We start from the raw sequence: 22,379 nt of genomic DNA, 5'->3' as shown, positions 1-22,379 counted from the left end.
CCTGCAGCGCCTTCCCTTTTTTTTTTTTAATAAGAGCTCCACGAACGCTTCCACTTTTTCACCGGCATCCCGGTGGCCGTGCTAAATACTTTAGCTAATGCTAGCACTATTGCTATCAACAGTTTTAAACAAGTAAACACTTACCGCTATCTCTGGGTGGCGACAGACCTGTTCAGGACGCTGTGTGTGACTTTGCAGTCCGTTCCCAAAGCCGATTAGCTGTTGCAAACAAATGTATTTATTTATTTTTAAACGTTGGTGAATATGTGAATGTGCTGATTTTAAGTGCGCCGCACCTTGTCCCGCCGCACGCATCCGTCCCCGCCTGTTCGAACTACAATGACTATAAAGTGCAATCGCACCGCCAGAAAATGCTCAACCCTCGTTGGTGTTTAATGTACCCTTAGCCAACATGTCTGTGGTGTGGGCACATTTCAATTTATATTGTGCTTGGTTAAAATGCCAGTGCTAAATAACATTTTTATAACAATATTATCATTTTAATTAATTATAATAAATTATTTTTTCGCCATTTCGGTTTTCGGCCAAGATTTTTTTCATTTTCAGTTTTCGATTTCGGCCAACCATTTTCATTTCGGTACATCCCTAATGAAAACACGACATAAATGGAACACTAAATAAAAGTCACGTAATATCAATTGAATGACCATTGTGCTGTTGCCTAGGGTACTGACATAGGACGTTTCCAGTTTACAGTTAGTGTCGTATTACTATTTGTCATTTTTGGCCTAGAAGTGTTTTCATACAAATATATACTGTAATCATGACTTAAGTACTGTGCTGCGCTAGCGTAGGCTGGTGATACACCAATGTATCTTCTGACTTGCTTACAAAGAGGGGTTACATCTCGGCGTACTTGATGATTCACAGATGTGTGTCAAACCACTGCAGTGTAGCTGCTGGTGAGGAGGACTCACTCAATATCAGTGGCTTGGTATTGGCTGCATTCATGAGTATCCGATACCTTGAAATAAAGCTGTTGTCAGCCGATACTGATAGCCTATCTGTTATCAGTAATCAACCAATCCAATTCTATCCAATCCATAATAAAGTAATATTATTTAGGCCGTTTTTGAACAGGACATGCTCCTTATTGTTCTTAACTTATGTAAAAGAAGGTCACAACTTAATGACAATAGGGAAATGTTAGTCCCTGGGTCACAACAGTTGAAAAACAATAGCTTCAAAGGTTCTATATGTGTTTCCAATTACAGTGAGTGTTAGCATTAGCATTAAGCTCCCAGACTAAATGCTATTCCATGTCATTCTTTTGCATAAACACCATGTAATTCTCCTAGTTTTATGTTTAGTTTAACAGACAGCTTAAACTGGGAGTGGAATTAACAGCTTGGAGCGATTCGATGAACGAATCTTTTGAATGGTTCTTTTTTAATGAACTGATTCTAAAGATTCAGTTCACTTAAAATAACTGTCATGCCCATCACTACTAGAAGCAGGTTCTTAAATGACCGTCACTCCATTAGTTTGGTTACACGTACGTCCGCATGGCAAGCTTCGTGATGCTTCCGTCTGTTCCCTCGCTTTCAGGATATTGACAAAATAAATGTGTTAAAAAAAACAAAACTATTTTAGCCTCTTATACGTCCGTTTGGATCTTTCTTTTCTGTCTGGAAATCGGGAAGAGTGAACGAAGGTTTACACGCGCACACTTCTGTCTTCTCGTGCATTGCAATGTTGTTTTTTTGCCGATTAAACTCCATTAGGACAGTTAAGAATGGCACCAAGTGCATCTGTCGTTTTGTCACTTAAGGCTGAAAGTCATTTAAACAATTCTTGCAAGCTTTAAGGTGTGCACTTAAGCAAATACTTTCAGCACTCCATTGGGCGCCATTCAAATGACGGCTTTGTTTGGTAGCTGTTTTGTTTTTTTAACTGGATTTTCACGCATGCGCAAACGTAATGCGCACTTCGCTTATTCTATGTGCAGCTTTTAAATAAACACCTTGTGATTCTCTTAGTTTTCTGTTTCCTTTCATAGTTAACCATCTGGGAATATTATTAAACAGCTTGAAGCCTGTTTTTTTAATCTTTTTTACTTTTTGTAAAGGTGCTGCTTATTGTGGAGTTGAGTTCACTGCTACCATACAGCACTCGAACCTTAGGTTTGCGCTTCCAAATCAAAGCAAAAAAAAGAGATAATTATTGAATCTACCGAATGATGGTTTGTATCTCAAAATAACTCTTAACTTGGCTCACTCTTACCTCAATCCGCCACTGTATAATGCGTTTAGAAACAAATCTCTCATTTGAAAGATTGTTTTTTTTCTTTTTTAAATTTCTTTACGTGATCAAATTCAGCATTAGAATGAGAATTAAAAGTATTTCCCCTCCTGTTAACAATAATATAAGAGGAACTGAACATGAGAATGTTTTAAATGGATGAATAAAATACAGTATATACATATAAGTATATTCCATTATGTTCTGCACTCCATGCTATATACGAAGAATAAAACTTGGAAACAGTTGACCAACTGACTCAGACTTTTTTTTTTCCAGCTGCACATTCAGCATCTTTGTGGTTTGTAAAATAGCTTCCTCCTGGTATTGTTTCATATTGTGAAATAGTACCTGAGTTGTGCAAATATTTCTTTCTACCTGGAACTGGTTTACCGTATTTCTCACATTCGCAAACACAGGGTCGATTAATGGATGAAGTGTGTCATAAGATAAATTGATGACATTGCTGAGGAACTATTTAACAAACCTTTCTAACGTCACCTAGTTCAGGGTTGACAGTGGGTCATGAAACCTTTTAGCCAATTTGGCTAAACAGTATAAGAAGCTCCTCGCCGCATCTGTGTGCAGTTAACCACAACATCACATGTTTATGTGGCAGCAGTGCCCTTATCTTGCCACGTGCGCCGCACATGCGTGCACATTGCACACGGCAGAGATATTGTAGTCCAAATAAAACAAAACACACAACACTTCAGGGTCAAGATGCGTTTTTCCAGGTTATGGGCACAGCGTGATGCCTAACTGCTCACCGTTCCCTCAGTGGATGGGTCAAATATCACCCCACTTACATGGTATGACAATCACTTTAACCTTTTAATAATAAATACAAGTGTATCTCCAGAGAATAAAAAAATAAAAAATAAAAATAAATAAATAATAATAATAATAATAATAATAATAATAAAAATAATAATAATAAAATAAAATAAAATAAAATAAATACAAGTGTATTTATTTTATTTCTTCCGCACTCCACATTTTCTTGGGGGTCGGGAGGGGTTGAGTGTTGGAGGGTGACGTCATGCCCGTCCTCACGGGCATGTAGTGTTGTGTGTACGACACAATAGATAGTTCCCACGAAGTCAGCCGGTGGGCGTGTCCAACCTCTATCTGCCATATTGTTTGGAATGTCATGGTTCGAAGCATAGACAAAAGTATACAACGATGCTTATAAAAGGACTAAATTGACGGTAATGAGCACATAAAAGTATACGTTGTACCGGGAAAGCCTACAGGCAAAGGAACTCCAGCAATACAATAAAAAAAAAAAATTGGGACTGGTCTCCGGGAAAGATCCCACTGAAGAAGGAAGATCTGGTAAACGGTGCTAAACGCCCGCCACCGGTCATGTACATCGACATCGTAAACTACCTAATACATGCAAATAATGCGTATACCTTTGAACAACCAAAGGCATATACATAAATGGCGGCAAATGGCAATCTGTGTTGTGGGTGGGAGCACAAGTACAAAGCATGACTGTGAACTCCAATGTGTTGATGGTAAATTATTGTAACGGGTGGGGGGGAATACACTATTGTGAGTCCGCCACCGTATGTTTGCGCTATCCTTTCGAGATGGGATGAGAAGCTCAGCCAATCTGGGAGGGGCTCAGAGGAGAGCTGCTGCTCCTCCACATCGAGAGGAGCAAGTGTCTGGCTCGCATAAAACCCAGACACTGATTTTTCAAAACTTCAGTGCATTTTATTTGGCTGTAATTTGCAATGTCACCACATTGTGCCAGTGGGATTCCAATTTAGAATTGCCGATATTGTCTTCAATAATTATATGTACACCAAGTCTACCAAATGAACGAATAGACTGCCTCCTTTCTGCCTTTTCACATTATTTTATAATCAGCATTAGAAAAAGGTAGGTTCACAAATTTCACCTAGTTCTCCCACTGGACCCTCAAACTGTGTTGATCTTATATCTAAAATGGGGCATTGGCAGTTGTGCATCAGTTGGAACCTCGACAAAGGTATTGGCACATCCCCTCATCTGAATATGAAATAGTGAAGACCGCCATCAACTACTTCGATTTCAGGTTATCGGCGAGAACCTTTATGCCTCAGCCATCATTCTGGTTAGAAAGAAGGATGGGAACTCGCATCAGCGGCGCGACACAAAGAACAACCCACCGATCTGTGCCACTGAAAATCGATGGCCTGCTCAGCATGACACCTTCAAATGTGACCTCAAGTTTCATTCAGGGTGGAGTAGTAGAAAGACTGATGCGGTTTCTCAGCATCGAGTTCCTCTGGCGCACATACGGAATTCAATACTGGCATTTTCCTAAATTTATTGGAATTGTGCATAACATCAGGACATGCATCTTGAAATTGATAACTAAGATATATATTTCTTTAAATGGGGATAACGTTTTTTTCATTCAATTGTGTATCTATTTGAGAAGCGTATTCAGAATTCTTGTGAGTGCAATACAGGTTTGAAAAAGTTTACCAACCGACGCTGACTGTTTTCGTAAGTACAATGCTAAAAACTGCACATTCAGCATCTGTGGTTTGTAGAATCTCTTCTTCCGGATATTGTATCATATTGTGAAATATTGCCCAAGTTGCTGTGCAGTTGCATAGATTTCTTCTGCATGAAGCTGCTTTATTTCTCACAGTCACAAACACAGGATAGATCAGTGGATGACGTGTGACTATCATTTAAACACAGGAACTATTGAACTAACTTCTCTTATTGTACTCACTGCATGTTGAGAAGACAACTTTTAAATATTGATATAATCCGTGCAAGGAGAGGTAAGTCTTCTTATTTTATACCTCATTTGAAAGTGCCCAAAAATCACATGCTAATGCTTATGTTCATACAGCAAAAACTTTACTTCAACAACCAAGTGGAAGCAGATGCAAAAATGTCTGTTCAGAACCAAACTTCATCAGAGACAACAATGGACATAGACGATGGCGGCTACAAGCGTCTTTTAGTGGATGGCAGCAAGCTCCAATATTCAGGTAACAGAATTACAGTTTATCGTTGTTTTTTTCCACCCGAGTTGTGAAATAAGCAGATACAATGTCAACATGGACAAAATTATATATATAATTAAAATCTATGTGTTTTATTCAGTTTATGCATTGAGAAACAGCCCTTTTAGGGCTGCCACACTTTTCCTTGGGCTGATGTGTGTTATCCTGGTGGCTGTGATCATCGGTCAATCGGTCCACTGTGAGTCCACCTGATTGTTAGTTAACCTAGCCACAGACGTCAAAAGTCTGCCAGCGGTGTAAAACTACTTCACTTTAATACATGCTTCTTTTTTTTCTGTGGCAGATTCAATGGTGGGTAAAGACAATCAGAAAAAGTTAGAAGCTGCTGGAGGGGAGAAAGACAACCTCAAGTCCCAACTGAAGACTGTGCAGAGTGAGAAGAGGAATCTCGAAGGTTCATACGAGCATCTACAACAAAGTTACAACTACATATCTAAATCGACAACTCAAATCAAAACCAACAACAACTTACTCAAAGCGGAAGCACAGCAACTAAAAGAGAGTCAAAACAAGTTGCAAACTAGCAATGCTGCTCTAAACAAAGAACTTGAGCAGCTGAAGACCAGTAAGGAGCAGTTGCAGACGAATAATGATGCCTTGTCGACTGCCAAAGACTTACTGCAAACAAACTATGAATCACTGGGCAAGAGCAAGAATGCCTTACAGGCCAACTACGATTCTGTGATGAATGAGAGGGACATTTTGCAGAACAAATTCAACAATGTAACAAGGTCACGAGAGAAGCTGCAAATGAGTTACAACAGCCTGATCAAGGATATCGAGCACCTCGAGGAGCGATACAACTCCTCCTCCAGCGAGAGAGACAACATTGCAAGCAGTCACCAAAACCTAACGTCGGAAAAGGAAAATCTACAGGCCATTTACACCACACTCGCCAAAGCTACTGACGAATTGATGGCCTCCTACAATTCCACAGTTGAAGAGAAAAAGGATCTTGAAAGCCGTTTGAAAAATGTGACTGCACAGAGAGACCTGCAGAGGGTGCAAATCAGCAACATGAGTGCTGAGGTAGACCAGCTGCGGGCTACCGTCACAAGACTCAACGCAACGGTAAAAGGTAACGCAGAAACATGCTTAAGGTATATAGTAACTTAGTGTTTCCCAACTTAAAAAAAAAAAAAATTTTTTGCTTATGCACCCCCAAAACCTTGTGAAAGTACTCCCTCACTAATGCAAAAACTAGTTGGCCCATTGTGGGCCAACTAGTTTTCAGACTGGATTCGGGTTTGAATTTCCCGCCCTCTGCAGATGTGATGTCATGTGTGAATTGTGTATGTGAAGAAGGGTGTGTACAGTTTTATTTTTCATCAACAGGTGGCAGTAGCGATTGAAAATTGAATATTCTGCATTCAGTAACTTTAAATGAACATAATTTGTTTCCTTAATTTGAACATTTAATGTGCAGGCATTGTTTTTAACTCAAACATAAAACGTTGCCTTGAAAATCAATACCTGTAAGCGCAGTAAATTAAAAAATTAAATAAAATCCTAATCAGAATAAAGAATAAACTTGCCTTTGTTATATATAGCTCTTATAACAGTTACCACAGAAAAACTGGAGCTCCTTTGAAATATGCATTGAAATCAGGAACAACACACTTAAAGGAGCATTGTGGACTTGGTTACTTTTTTTACTCGCGACTGCCACCTCTGGCCTAAAGCATAACTGCAGCCTCTGTGTGAAGCTCGTGCATGGCGCCACTTGTCCCCCCCGCCCCTCTCGAGAAACTGTGGCATTCAGTGCAAACACTCAGTGCAAGATACAAACTGATAGGCGCAGTCTTTGTTGAAAAGTCAAGGCTCTTTATTCCTCATCTGGCCATTAGTGGAGCATGCATGATGTAGAAAAAACTTTAACATTTATCATTAACATATTCAACTACACAATGCAGCTTTAATAATATTTATTTATATGATCTATTTTAACCGCTTACTCCTCACAAGGGTCAAGGGGGTGCTGGAGCCTATTCATTTTTTATTATTTACTTATTTCATTATTTATTATGTAAAGTGACCTTTTTTTTTTATATAATCAAATTAATGAATTAATTAATGAATTTTGCGACTGCCTTTTTGAACAAAATATAAAATATTTGGTAGAGAATAAATGTGCACAATGTTAAGATTAAATAAATAAATACACGTTAACATCCTTCTGTTCTAATTCTAAGTGCGTCACCAATCAATCATTTTAAAACAGATCTTTTTTTCTTTTTTTAAGGACAATGCACATTAGCAGAGAAATAAAAGTTCTTCTTCCCTTTTTGAAGGAGGATGCTCGTCCTCCCTGCATAAACCCCGCCTCCCCCACCATTTCCCTCTCTGTAAATGATCATGCCGTCAGAATCTAACATTGACCCGTGCCTACTTAGAAGTTAGAACCATATGTAAACACAATCAATGCATTTTGTTAGATTCTGCTACTTAAATGTATAACAAACATTACGCCACAAATACTTGCATTCAAAGTCTCCTTTCATTTGGGTTTGATCTCAGGCCATTGTGACCATGTCCATGTACCTTTGAGCAAGATACGGAACCCCCAGTTGCTCCTGATGCTGCATCTTCAGTAGATGAATGAGTTGTCAGGATGTAAAGCGTTTTGAGGTCCTTCTATTTACCATATGAGAAGGCATAGATGTATACGTATATTTGAGTGTATGTATATTCAAATCTATTGTGCTAAAGTGAGTTTGTATTTCCATTATGTTTTGTTCATGAGGTTTTTGCCATGTCTAGAATTATTATTTTTCTCATCAATGATTAACATTCCATTACAGACAAGGTCTGTCAAAGTGGCTGGAAGAAGTTTGAGAACAACTGCTATTTCGCTTCTTCTTCCAAGAAGACGTGGTACCTGAGCAGAAAAAACTGTCAAGGAAAAGGAGCAGACTTGGCCATCATAAACAGCCAAGAAGAAATGGTGGGTTCGTGTTTAAGACGGGCTCAGTCAATCTGATGCTTACAATTAGTTTTATTAGAAACTTCATTAGTCAGCGTTTCATACAAGCAACTGTAAATTGTTGAAAAAGTACTTAAAGTAAAATTGATTTAAAAAAACGTACAAATAAAATGTGGAAAAACTCAAGGTAAACAACAAGGATGTGTAAAGAGATGTGTCTGAAGAGTTTATTTTTGTGATGGATGGACAAAAGTAGCATTTCTCAGAAAAAAATCATATAAAATAAGCAGGGCATTCCATAACATAGAAGCCACATACTCACCTTCCAACAACTAACACCATCCACCACGTGTTTATTTGGTTTCCTCTATTTCACAATCAATTAGCAGATATTTTGTTGTAATGTATTATATAATGTGGAAATATAAACAACCAACATGACCGTTATCTTTCTTTTTCTAGAGCTTTGTTAATGGATTATATACAAATAACAAAGAGGTCTGGCTTGGACTGACCGATGAGGGAGTAGAAGGTCAATGGAAGTGGGTGGATGGGACCCCACTGACACTAGAGTAAGTACAAGATATTTTCTCATTGTGCTTTATTTACTAGGGCTGGGTTAAAAAAATTATATATTTTTTAAATCTAATCATCAATATCGAATTGATTTTCCTTTTCGAGCCAGATATCGATTCATAAAACCATGAATCAATTATTTTAATATGTGATTTTCCCATAAATTGGGCGGCACGCTGGATGACTGGTTAGGTCGAGTCCGGGCTTCGGCCTTTCTGGGTGAAGTTTGCATGTTCTTCCCGTGCTTTCGTGGGTTTTCTCCGGGTTCTCCGATTTCCTCCCACATTCCAAAGACATGCATGGCAGGTTAATTGAACACTCCAAATTTTCCACCCCTACTGGCAACCAGTTCAGGGTGTACCCCACCTACTGCCCAAGCGGTTAAGAAAATGGATGGATGGATGGATTTTCCCATAAATTCTCAAGAAAACAGAATTTTAAAGGTCTTTTTTTCTTTGTAACTTAGTGTTTTCTTGGAATTTATTGTTCACAAGATTTTAAAAGTATTTTCTTACATTTACAAAAAACCTGACTTATTGCACTTTCAGACAATACATCTTTTTAATTTACATTTACAATTATTAGATTAGAAATATGAAAATATTTTCAGCTCATCCTGACTGATGTCAATGTTTGTATAACACTTAAGTGATTATAACACGAGTTACTTTCATGAATAAACTAAATCATTTAGCCAGTTACTGCTGGTGCAAAATTTAATTTGGAATTTAATGTTTGTGGAGTTTTTTTTTGTTACCATGTCCTTGATATTTAGGACGAATCAATGTTCCCTAATTATTAAATGTTGGATTGAATTTTAAGTGAATCAAATCGAATCGGAAAAAAAATATCAAAATCAAATCGAACTGAACTCTTGTGAATCAAAATGGAATCGATTGAGGAAATTAGACTCGATACCCAGGCCTATTATTTACCACATTGATCAAGGGTTACTTGTGGTGTTGGTGGTCTACAACCCAATGTTAGCAACGGTCCAAATTGTGCTTCGAAGGGTGTGTCAAGAATCCAGGATGGAATTTCTTTCGTACGCATTGAAGCATGAGTCCTAGTGGTGGGCTGATACATTCAAATATTAATAATAACGATACCAAGTCAGTCTTAATACCGGATTGATACATTAGTTTCGCTCTTGTATGCACTGCTGCGGTTTTGTCAAAGCAGTTTTCTTTGTACTCCTTGGACACACTAAACATCGCCAACGCCAGCTAAAACTGAACCACAAACTTACCGATCTCTCTCTTTTTCCGGATTAGAAAACCGGTTGCTTATCAATCGTCATAGAGCAACTTGAACAATTGATGACGCTGCAGTAATTTCTGTAAAACTTGTTGTCATTTATTGGATGATCCATCATTCCTTTCATGTTTATTTGTCAACATCAATCACAACATCGCAATAGCTTTAACCTTAAAGTGAATCTTCTCTCAACAAAACAAAATGGCCGCCAAGGAAATTGCCGAGGTTTTCCTGGACCCACCCGAAAGCGCGTATTGATGCTTCTGCTCATATTCCTTATTCTGCGGAAGCAATTGCCTGGAAAGCTTCACGTCTTCATAGAACTTTATCTGGCCTTCACTAACCAAGGTTAGCCCTTAACAATATACTTTAATTTCTGTTGTTTCTCTTGACATTGCAGATTTTGGGCTGACGACCAGCCTAATAGTTACAATGGCAACCAGGACTGTGGGGAGTTTTGGCACCGTTCTTCAGGAAACAGCCACTGGAATGATGAAAAATGTAGCTCACAGAGATATTGGGTGTGTGAGATGTAGATGACTTCGAGGCCTATTCTTCCCTGCGCTTACATCAGAAGAGAAGCGCAGCTGTGCAATTTTTTGGCTGCTTAGGGGTGTTACTCACAGTACACCATCTTCATGAAATGGGTGCAGCCAACCTGAAATGAAAGTCTGTGCTGAAGTCTAGCACTCTGTGAAGGCGAAACATCATATTGCACGTTTTGATCCAAACGCTCATTCGCGCTGAAAGCGCCGCTCACGACACCCGCAGTCATCGGAATGTGTGGCGTCAAACGCTGCTGGGCACGATTAGCATATTCTCTTCTCTACTATTGCGACAACTCCGATGTATTCAATCATGAGCGCAGTATTAATACAGAATACAAAAACACGTACCTCCAAAGTAGCCTCTTAGTAGCCTGTATTATACTAGCAGGTGATATTTAAGTGATTGACTTTGAGTTTGTGAAAACAATACTGTACCTAAAGAGGTATTCCAGTTTTTTCCCCGTAATCACTGAAATATGGATATCATCTACAGCTTTATTCATAGAGTATGCGAAATGTTATGGATGTCAAGTCAAGAGCTCTGCTGTTCCTTTTTTTTTTTTTGCTTCAGATTCCCTAGCTCCTTATGTTAATCGTGGATGTATACATTTATAATTACTTGATTCTGAAGATACATAATACATGAAAATGCATAAACGTGAAATCCGTATATGAACAATTGAAAACCATAACAATGATCAATAAATGTTGTTTATTCATATTTGTCTGAATGATTTTTTGACGTCTATAGCCGTCAATGGCAGCGAATGAGTTAATTGTCATTAAGAATGGAACATCTTATTTGTAAGGTATGATAAAGGTGTTGACCCAATGAAAAATGAGTTTCAGAAAAAAATCGAATCAGCGAAAAGGAGACAAAACGTCACACTGTGCGGCTTTAGGATGTTATTTTCTATCAAATGGGATTCAAGAAAACGAAGTAAGCCTCCATATTTTTCCTAAAGAAAGAAAGTGGAGAACACAGTGACAGAAGTTGACGCAGTTGGCAGAGACAACCTTTCCTTGTTTTCGTCATTTTAGCTCAGACCCACAGACTTAAGTCTTTTAAAACTCATGGAAAGAATTTCCACATAATTAAATAGTTGAAATAGTAAGCCAGGGGTCGGCAACCCGCCACTCCAGCAGTGTAGCGTCTTTGTGCCATCATAAAATCCTGGCATTCTGAAAAGGGTTGTATAGACTTTTTAGATGAATTTTAGGAAAGGTGCGCCGACTTTAGGATATGCATGTTGACATTCATGACTAAGATACATAAAAAAAAAAAAATACAATTGTGTATCTATTTAACCAGCATTATCAGAATTCTTGTGTGAGTAATAGGCCTACAGGTTTGAAAAAAGTTTACCAACTGACTCCTGACTTTTTTTTGTAAGTCATGGCAAAACTGCACGTTCAGCATCTCTGCGGTTTGTTGACTCTGTTGTTCCGGATTTTGTTTCATATTGTGAAATAACCTGAGTTTATGTGCGGCTGCATCGATTTCTTCTGCACGAAGCTGCTTAATTTCTCATGGTCACAAACGCAGGAATGAGCAACGTGTGAAGTGTGACTCATTCAAATTGATAATATTGATAATATAACGACGTGTTGCCGAATCAACATTTGAGTATTTATAGAATTGCCGCAAGGAGTGGTAAGTCTTATTTTGTATTGCTCAGTTTAAAGTGCCGACACTCAAATGCTAATACTTATATTGATTGATTTATTCATACAGCAAACATTTGTACGTGGATCATCTATTTACTTCAACAACAAAGAGGAAGCAGTTGCAAAAATGACTGCTAAGGACCAAACTTCTACAGAAACAACAATGGACATCGATGATGGCGGCTACAAGCGTCATTCAATGGACGGCAGCAAGTTTCAATATTCAGGTAACAGAATTGCAGTTTATTCCCACACTTCAACAATAAAATGATAAAAAAAATTTGCCTATTATGTGCATTTAAGAAAGCCCCCCCCCCCCTATACACACACACACACACACGTTACAGTAGTTATGAAATAAGTTTTTTCTTAGGTTGAAACTACAGAATTACGCCTGTTTTGCCTTTTTAGAGTTGTTATCGCATTCTGTAGACACAGAGCCAACTGACAAAATGTTTAGAGACAGCATTTTACAGCTCTTAAGCAGGTCAGATTTTAAAACAAAACAAAACATAAGAATCTCCACATAACTGTTTCAATACCATTTTTAACTGAACCGAGAAATGTATTGTTCAGTTAAAATATAAAGAATTAAATGCAGTTCATCCTGCAACTTTATTCGAAAGCAGAATATCCCAAACCTTTTGTGTGTATACTATTTACCACAGATTATCTTCAAAATGGTGAAATCGAGGGAATGTATTTATGAGTTTAATTTGAATCAATCAAAGCTGGTTCTGATTATTAAAAGGTGCTGCTTTTAAGTTCTGTTCTATCCGAATGTTACTTCGAGTTGTATTTTTGCTGGATGGGGGGGGGGGGGTTACATGTTTACAATAGTTACTAACTATTGATGTGTGGCATTTAAGCAAACAATATGTAGAAATGTTCCGCTAAATGTACCATGTTAACCAAACGCCAGTTGAATAATAGTTTCATGAAGCAAATGCAATATTTCTTTCACTCCTGTAGATGGTAATGTTGGTTTAAAAATAATGGCTAGTGCAATGGAAAGCATCGTTTAACCAAGAGTAAATGGTGTCCGTGTCTCTTTTGGTCATTGGATATTACGTTTGGAAACAGATAAAAATAATAGAAAAACGACTCGTTATTTGATTTTCAATTTAAAATAGAAATACCAAAATTGAAATACAGCTTGATTTTCTCGTTTGGATGTCTGGAACTGTAACGGAAAAGTGCAATTACAGTTTGATTTTAAATTTTTATTTCAGAAACGAAAAATAGGATATAGCACAAGATACAAATTGAAAAACGGCCCGTATTTTTGTTTTGGATTGGCGGAAGTTGTCACCGCGAGCATTTCAAAGAAAGAAAGAAAGAAAGAAAGAAACGGAGAGAAAGAGATAACAATAACATTTAAAAATATAAAAAACAAACAAAAAAAACCCACAAGCAATGTATAAATAAATAAATAAATACATAACATTTTTGAATATCATGAAACAGGCCTGGAGCCCCCAAAAATTATGGTCCCCTTAAGATTGAAAATCATTTGACTATAGGGACATGTTCAAGGTGTGTCTTATTAGCATGACAGATATCTTCAAACTTGTAAGCGGTCATTTGGGCAACGTTTTGGAACGTATTCTCGACTATCACTTTAAGTTTGTTGATAACTGCATTCTCAGGGTTTGACTCCCAAGTTTATAGCATGTCAGAAAACGGGCAAAAAAATGCTTCACCCAAGTCCAATCTCCATGATCTCTTGTTTGGCTTAAAACACAAAGATAGAGCCAGAATCTGAGGATCAAACTGTTATTAGGCGTTTCTTTGCTCATTCCAGATAATCAAACAAGAAAATCGAGCTGTATTTCAATTTAGGTGTTTCTATTTTAAAACAAAAATTAAATAAATAATAAATAAAATTGCTGAATGACATTCAGACACGTCAAGGAAGCTGGAAAAATACTCAACGTAGCACACTGCCTATGCTAAGGCTAACGTCAAAATAAAGCGTTCCAAATAATACATTAACGACAATGAATATAGCCTTAGTAGATTTTTACTATAAAGTTGGCCCGCATCGTGGCGTGATGGCTAACTTGACTAAATTTTTCGATGTTTCAGATTTCTTTATCGTAGTTTTGTGACCAATATCAACACAACGCTATCCCGAACTCATATTCACGATAAGAAACCGCTAGTTAATTATGCCATCATTGTATGGTATGGCACAAATCTCCAACACTAGTGGCTAGCAGCTAGCTGTTAGCATTAACAATGAGTGCCTTGCTGGTAACAGTAAGTGAGGTTGACAGCTGGTGCCTGACTTGCTTTATTTACTTCGTTTTCAATATTCTGGACAAAGTAATTCACTCTCCATGTTTAAAGGAAGAGAGTGTGCCTTAAATCCCCCCCTTCCCCTCCTTTACGCCAGCATATGAATTTTATGACCATCGTTGATTTCTTATTGTGTTGACTTTGAAGAACTCAATAACAAAAATGTGGCCATAAAATAAATGTTGTGAAACATGAGTAGCTCACTGCTCTTTTGCTTTGTGTGTGGGTGTGTGTGTGTTCCTGTAATGCAGTAGAGTTAATGCAAACCATTAAAATTTAATATACTGTTTTGAAAATCTATGTGTTTTATTCAGTTTATGCATTGAGAAACAGCCCTTTTAGGGCTGCCACACTTGTCCTTGGGCTGATGTGTGTTATCCTGGTGGCTGTGATCATCGGTCAATCTGTCCACTGTGAGTCCACCTGATTGTTAATCTACCTTTCCACACATCAAAAGTTTGCCAGCGGTGTAAAACTACTTCACTTTAATACATGCTTCTATTTTCTGTGGCAGGCTCAATGATGGGTAAAGACAATCAGATAAAGTTAGAAGCTGCTGGAGGGGAGAAAGACAACCTCAAGTCCCAACTGAAGACTGTGCAGAGTGAGAAGAGGAATCTCGAAGGTTCATACGAGCATCTACAACAAAGTTACAACTACATATCTAAATCGACAACTCAAATCAAAACCAACAACAACTTACTCAAAGCGGAAGCACAGCAACTAAAAGAGAGTCAAAACAAGTTGCAAACTAGCAACGCTGCTCTAAACAAAGAACTTGAGCAGCTGAAGACCAGTAGGGAGCAGTTGCAGACGAATAATGATGCCTTGTCGACTGCCAAAGACTTACTGCAAACAAACTATGAATCACTGGGCAAGAGCAAGAATGCCTTACAGGCCAACTACGATTCTGTGATGAATGAGAGGGACATTTTGCAGAACAAATTCAACAATGTAACAAGGTCACGAGAGAAGCTGCAAATGAGTTACAACAGCCTGATCAAGGATATCGAGCACCTCGAGGAGCGATACAACTCCTCCTCCAGCGAGAGAGACAACATTGCAAGCAGTCACCAAAACCTAACGTCGGAAAAGGAAAATCTACAGGCCATTTACACCACACTCGCCAAAGCTACTGACGAATTGATGGCCTCCTACAATTCCACAGTTGAAGAGAAAAAGGATCTTGAAAGCCGTTTGAAAAATGTGACTGCACAGAGAGACCTGCAGAGGGTGCAAATCAGCAACATGAGTGCTGAGGTAGACCAGCTGCGGGCTACCGTCACAAGACTCAACGCAACGGTAAAAGGTAACCGGAAAAATGCGTTTAATATTTTGCAGGTTTTATTTACAAAAAGAAAACATTTGACACTATCTACCCATTTTCAGACATGTTGAAATGACATATGTGTTTTTGTAGGGTATGTATGTATTAGGATGTGTGTGATTATAGTGTAGCAACCTTCGGGGTGGGTCACGGGTTGTTTAGATCCATACTTGGCCTGATTATTTCACCAACGCTAAAATATTGCATGTACAATGTATGGAAATACAGATAGGGTGTAAACACTCTGAACATTTATTTTGTATGTAAATGTCTATTCACAAAATGAGAAAAAAATGCTCAAATGTGTAGGCCTTTTGCACAGTATGCGTAAACATATTGCTGGTGTTGGGCCGAAACCTTCTAAGTCACAATTTGACAAATTCCATATTACTTTTGGTCAATCTACACATGTGGGTGTCCATCCATCCATCCATCCATCCATCCATCCATCCATCCATCCATCCATCCATCCATCCATCCAACATCTACCGCTCATCCGGGGTCGGGCCGCGGGTGCAGCAGTTTTAGGAGGGAAGCCCAGACTTCCCTCTCCTCAGCCACTTCAACCAGATCCTCCGACGGGATCCCAAGGCCAGCCAAGAGACATAGTCTCTCCAGCGTGTCCTGGGTCGTCCCAGGGGCCTCCCGCCGGTGGGACATGCCCGGAAGACCTCTCCAGGGAGGAACTCCTTGAACTTTGAACTTGAACTCCTCCACTTGGGGCAGGATCTCATCCCCAACCCGGAGAGGGCATTCCACCCTTTTCCGACTCAGGATCATGGTCTCAGATTTGGAAGTGCTGATCTTCATACCTCTCGGCCGCAAACTGCTCCAGTGAGAGTTGAAGATCATGGCTTGAAGAAGCCAACAGCACCACATCATCTGCAAAAAGCAGAGATGCAATGCTGAGGCCACCAAACCGGACCCCCTCAATGCCTCGGCTGCGCCTACAAATTCTGTCCATAAAAGTTATGGACAGAATCAGTGACAAAGGACAATTTGGCAAAGTCCAACCTTCACTGGAACCAAATTCAACTTACTGCCGGCAATGCGCACCAAACTCTGACATCAGTCGTACAGGGACCGAACAGCTCGTATCAGGGGGCTTGGTACCCCGTACTTCCGAAGCACACCCCACAGGATTTCCGAAGGGACATGGTCAAATGCTTTCTCCAAGTCCACAAAGCACATGTAGACTGGTTGGGCAAACTACCGTACACCCTCGAGGAACCTGCCGAGGGTGTAGAGCTGGTCCACTGTTCCACAGCCGGGAAAAAAAACACACTGCTCCTCCTGAATCCGAGATACATACTTACATACTTACAGACGGACGCTCCTCTCCAGCACTGTCCACGCAATGTTGTAGAGGTGTGTAAACCACGACAGCCCCACAACATCCAGAGCCTTTAAGAACTCTGACCAAGGAGCTTTCCAACCACCTCAGTGACTTCGACCCCAGAGATAGGGGAGCCCACCTCAGAGTCCCCAGACCCTGCTTCCTCAAAGGAAGACGTGTTGGTGGAAATGAGGTCTTCGAAGTAGTCTCCCCACCGATTCACGACGTCCCGAGTCGAGGTCAGTAGCACCCCATCTCCACTATACACAGTGTTAATGGTGCACTGCTTTCCCCTCCTGAGATGCCGGATGGTGGACCAGAATTTCTTCAAAGCCATCCGGAAGTCGTTTCCCATGGCCTCACCGAACTCCTCCCATGTCTGAGTTTTTGCCTCAGCAACTGCCGAAGTTGCATTCCGCTTGGCCAGCCGGTACCTGTCAGCTGCCTCCGGAGTCCCACAGGCCAGAAAGGCCTGATAGGACTCCTTCTTCAGCTTAACAGCATCCCTTACCGCTGGTGTCCACCAGCGGGTTCGAGGATTGCCACCACGACAGGCACCAACCAGCATACGGCCACAGCTCCGATCAGCCGCCTCAACAATGGAGGCGCGGAACATGGTCCACTCGGACTCAATGTCCCCTGCCTAGGGAGAAGTTCTGCTGGAGATGGGTGTTGAAACTTTTTCTGACAGGGGATTCTACCAGACGTTTCCAGCAGACCCTCCTAATATGTTTGGGTCTGCCAGGTCGGACTGGCATCTTCCCTTGCCATCAGAGTCAACACATCATGAGATGGTGTTTAGTTGACAGCTCCGCCCTTCTTTTCATGCGGCCGCAAATCCGATGACACGACTACAAAGTCGATCATCGAACTGCAGCCTAGGGTGTCCTGGTGCCAAAATCACAAATGGACACCCTTGTGCTTGAACATGGTGTTCGTTATGGACAGTCCATGGCGAGCCCAGAAGTCCAATAACAAAACACCGCTCGGGTTCTGGTCGGGGGGCCGTTTCTCCCAAACACGCCCCTCCAGGTCTCACTGTCATTGCCCACCTGAGCGTTGAAGTCCTCCATCAGAAAGAGGGAGTCCCCAGAGAGAGTGCTCAACCAAGCACAAACAACAAACTCGTCCCCCCACCCGAAGGCGGAAGGAGGCTACCCTCTTGTCCACCGGGGTAAACCCCAACGTACAGGCGTCTAGCCGGGGGGCAATAAGTATGCCCACACCTGCTTTGCGCCTCTCACCGTGGGCAACTCCAGAGTGGAAGAGAATCCAACCCCTCTAAAAAGGATTGGTACTAGAACCCAAGCTGTGTGTGGAGGCGAGTCAGACTATATTTAGTTGGAACTTCTCGGCCTCGCACACCAGCTCTGGCTCCTTCCCTGCCAGAGAGGTGACATGTTCCCAGAGCTAGCTTCAGTTGCCGAACCCTTTGGCCCCTCCCATAGGTGGTGAGCCCATGGGGAGGGAGACCCATATTGCCTTTTCGGGCTGTGCCCAGCCAGGTAAAGGCCCGGCCACCAGACGCTCGCCTTTGAGCCCCACCTCCGGGCAAGGGAAACCGGGATCCAAAATTGACGTTCATCATAGGGGTCTTTTTGAGCCATGCTTTGTCTGGTCCCTAGGACCTGTTTGCCATGGGTGACCGTACCAGGGGCATGAAGCCCTAGACAACAAATTATTGTATCTCGGTGTTGAATATGGCTTGGTCTCTTCGATGATGCAATGTTAATAGTTGAATTTTTTTTTGTATTTTGGCTCTCCTGAAAAGTGACAATTTTGGAGGTACAAGGTTTTGGCCCGATGCCAGCGATATGTATGTTTGCATGTATGTATGCATAGAGATATGTATATGTTTAAGTGTATGTATGGTTATATTTAAATCTCTTTGGCGTTAAGGATATGTAGATGTGCGATTGTATTTATGTTTTGCTCATGTGATTTTTGACGTCTGGAATAAATAAAATACAAATTTAAAAATAGCACTTGGATATCCACCAAGATAAATTTGATTATAAAAATGTACATTTCCGACCACATGCAAATGTCTGCTCTAACAAGAAATTGTAAAATGGCAATTAATTCCTTTCTTCTGTAATTATGACAATATTTCCTATTGTGCTAATGATACTTTTTTTTTTTCCATCGATGAATAACATTCCATTACAGAAAAGGTCTGTCCAAGTGACTGGAAGAAGTTTGAGAACAGCTGCTACTTTGCTTCTTCATCCAGCAAGACATGGTACCTGAGCAGAAAATACTGTCAAGGTCAAGGAGCAGACTTGGTCATCATAAACAGCCAAGCAGAAATGGTGGGTTGATTCTATACTGTATAAAATATTTCCTTCTTACAGACTCAGTTAACCTCATGGTTACAATTGTGTTTTCATTGAAACTTCCAGAGTTGGGCACTTCCGTTAATTGTCAATTCCCGTTGACGACGATGTCCATTGTTCGGCGCGTGCTTCCGCATATTCTGTGAATTCTTTAAGACACAAAAGCTCGCAAAAATTACACAGAATGAGAAGGTCCGTCGGGGCTCAGTACATGTATTTGTCTGAGGCTTCATGTCATTGTGCACTTGCAGCAAGGTGGGCATAGTTAAAGACAAGAATTGCCGATTAATAGAAGTGTCCAGCTCTGGAAAATTCACTTGTCAACTTTTCATAAAAGCAAACTTACTTGCTCTGTTTCAAAAAAGTACTTCAGCTAAATTGGATTTCACAGGGCAATAGTCATAAATTGCTGCACAGTTGAAAACAAAATCAAATTGCCCAAAACCTTATTTATAAAAACACAATTAAAACAAAACTAAAATATACAAAACTCATAGCCAGTTTGAAAATTATAAAAGGCTTCAAGGTTAGTAATCAACTCAAACTCACATGCAACACTTGTTTATTAAGAGATGATTTATTTATTTTGAATAAATCAATACAGCATTTCTTAAAAGAAAACGCTTCCATAACCTGAAAGCCATATAGGCTACTTACATTAATTTCCACCAACATATATCAGATTTAATTTGGTTTCCTCCATTTGACATTTGAATTAAGTAACGGGTCTTTTGTTGTACAGTTGATGTATAAACAAATAACATGAACATTATTTTTCATTTTCTAGGTATTTGTTAATGGCTTATATTCAACGAGCAGTGAGGTCTGGTTTGGACTGACTGATAAAGGAGTAGAAGGTCACTGGGAGTGGGTGGATGGCACCATTCTGACCCTAAAGCAAGTTCTCATTGTGTTTGATTTATTACGGAAGAGTGGAACTGAGTAAACAATTTTGACTGGCAAATATGTTTAAATGCATTTCCATGTATATTTGAATGTATTTCATTACACAAAAATGAGCAAAACCGTCGTTACGTCGGTTCATCATTGCCACATGTCCACGGTGGGCATCCATCAATGACGGGCCAACGATGGTTTTCTTCAGCTAGCTCTGTAATATTTGCAAGTATGCTAGAAAATACTTGCAAATACATGTGAACCTACTTCTATTGGATTTATTTCATAAACAGATGACATGAATGAACTCCCACAAGATCTAATTAGGTGTTATAATTTCAGTAATTGTTTCCATGTGGTCACTATTGCAAGACTGTAAAAAAAGCCATCACACTTTGTTCAAATGGCAATCAAGGTTCTGTACAATACTTCGAGCTGATTGGATGATGCGGCATCTTGTGCACATTTGTTATTTTGACCAATCACGGCAACCGCCAATTTCGTCTTCGGTCTCGTCTTCAGAAAAAAAAAATAGCCAGAACAAATTCTTTACCAAATAAAAATGCACGAAGCACCTCTCGTTTAACAAGGAAACGGTGAGTAATTCTGTGAGAACACAATTAATTACCGCGTCCATTCATCTGTTAGGTTTGTTTGTTTCCCGGCGTCTGCGCTTCCTGGTTTCGTCACAGCTGCATGTCCCGCCCTAAACAACACCTGATTGGTCCGACCTAAAAAAGGACGGTTGCGAACGTATCAGCGGGGAGCAGTATAAGGATTCTCGTAGTATTTGTGAACAAATACCACGAGAATTCAGCTTGCTGGCAATGTTAGGTTTTATGCCTCATGAGCTGAACCTTTTTGTGAACTAATTGCATAGAAAGCTAGGAAATATAAACAGTACTGTTCTTTATTTTATATTGTTTCTCTCCACCTTGCAGGTTTTGGGCTGACGACCAGCCGAACAGTTACAATGGCGATCAGGACTGCGCGGAGTTTTGGCACCGTTCTTCAGGAAAAATTGAATGGAATGATGAAAAATGTAGTACACAGAGATATTGGGTGTGTGAGAAGTAGATACTTTTCTTTTTAATACACATTTTAGCACTTTTTTGACTATGCAGATCCTCCAATTGACTTAAGTGTGTCATTAAATACACACCCTTGTGGAATTTCCACTCTCTGGTTGGAGCAATCCTGAAATGAGGGCGTTCCCTTATTTATGCTGTACCTCGCCTGGACCGCATTCTCCCAAAGACATAAGAACATTTTCTTGTTGCACACTCAAGCGCTCTGTGAAGGTGAAATGAATGAGCACAGGAAAATATGTCCCTTAATGAGTAATGCAGGTGATATTTGAGTGACTATATTCAATTTTGACAAACACATAAAATGCCTAAAGAGGGGACTTTAAAAGGAAAGAACTAAGCTTCCACCCGCCTTCGCTTTCATCACTGCAATATAGATATCATCCACAACATATACCAACTGTAATGGAAGTCAATAGTAAATGCTCTGCTGTTTTTTCCCCTTCAGATTTCCTTGTTTAATCGTGGATTTAAAATTACTTGATTCTGAATAACATGGAGTATGGATTATAGTTAATCAAATACATGAAAATGCAAAAACGTGAAATTTGCATGAACAAATACAATGATCAATAAATGAATGTAAATACATAACATGATCAATAAATATTGCTTATTCATATTAGTCTCTTATGTTCACATCTTATTCTATTTACTGTAAACAGGTGATATAAAAAAAATAGACATAATATGACTTGATCTGAGTCAAGAAAGACATTTACACGTCACAAGGCCTCACTTTGAAACTTGGAGGTTTGTTTGCAGCCAAAAGTGACCAAAAAGTCGTTTTCTTTTTTCCCTACTCGGCTGCTTGCTTCC

At 39.8% G+C, this 22,379-nt stretch overlaps 2 protein-coding genes across 2 annotated transcripts; both read left to right on the top strand.

Annotated features, from left to right (window-relative positions):
• The first annotated feature begins 4,884 nt into the window (after positions 1 to 4,884).
• LOC147170176 (uncharacterized) lies at positions 4,885 to 11,328 on the top strand. Its single transcript, XM_086083609.1, has 7 exons — positions 4,885 to 5,054; positions 5,126 to 5,267; positions 5,383 to 5,481; positions 5,587 to 6,381; positions 8,105 to 8,247; positions 8,689 to 8,798; positions 10,460 to 11,328. The coding sequence occupies exons 2-7, from the start codon at positions 5,168 to 5,170 to the stop codon at positions 10,593 to 10,595; spliced, it is 1,383 nt and encodes a 460-aa protein (XP_085939735.1). The 5' UTR covers positions 4,885 to 5,054; positions 5,126 to 5,167; the 3' UTR covers positions 10,596 to 11,328.
• A 762-nt stretch (positions 11,329 to 12,090) lies between these two features.
• LOC147170175 (uncharacterized) lies at positions 12,091 to 22,116 on the top strand. Its single transcript, XM_086083610.1, has 7 exons — positions 12,091 to 12,261; positions 12,343 to 12,502; positions 14,891 to 14,989; positions 15,091 to 15,885; positions 19,409 to 19,551; positions 20,363 to 20,472; positions 21,414 to 22,116. Exons 2-7 carry the CDS (start codon positions 12,403 to 12,405, stop codon positions 21,547 to 21,549), a joined length of 1,383 nt encoding a protein of 460 aa, XP_085939736.1. The 5' UTR covers positions 12,091 to 12,261; positions 12,343 to 12,402; the 3' UTR covers positions 21,550 to 22,116.
• The last annotated feature ends 263 nt before the right edge of the window (positions 22,117 to 22,379 follow it).

Source organism: Leptonotus elevatus, chromosome 8, assembly GCF_054856555.1.
Source record: "Leptonotus elevatus isolate MCC_2025b chromosome 8, RoL_Lele_1.0, whole genome shotgun sequence".
Lineage (NCBI taxonomy): Eukaryota > Metazoa > Chordata > Actinopteri > Syngnathiformes > Syngnathidae > Leptonotus > Leptonotus elevatus.
The sequence above is the reverse complement of the archived record's forward strand: the minus strand, read 5'-3'. Positions and strand labels throughout refer to the sequence as shown.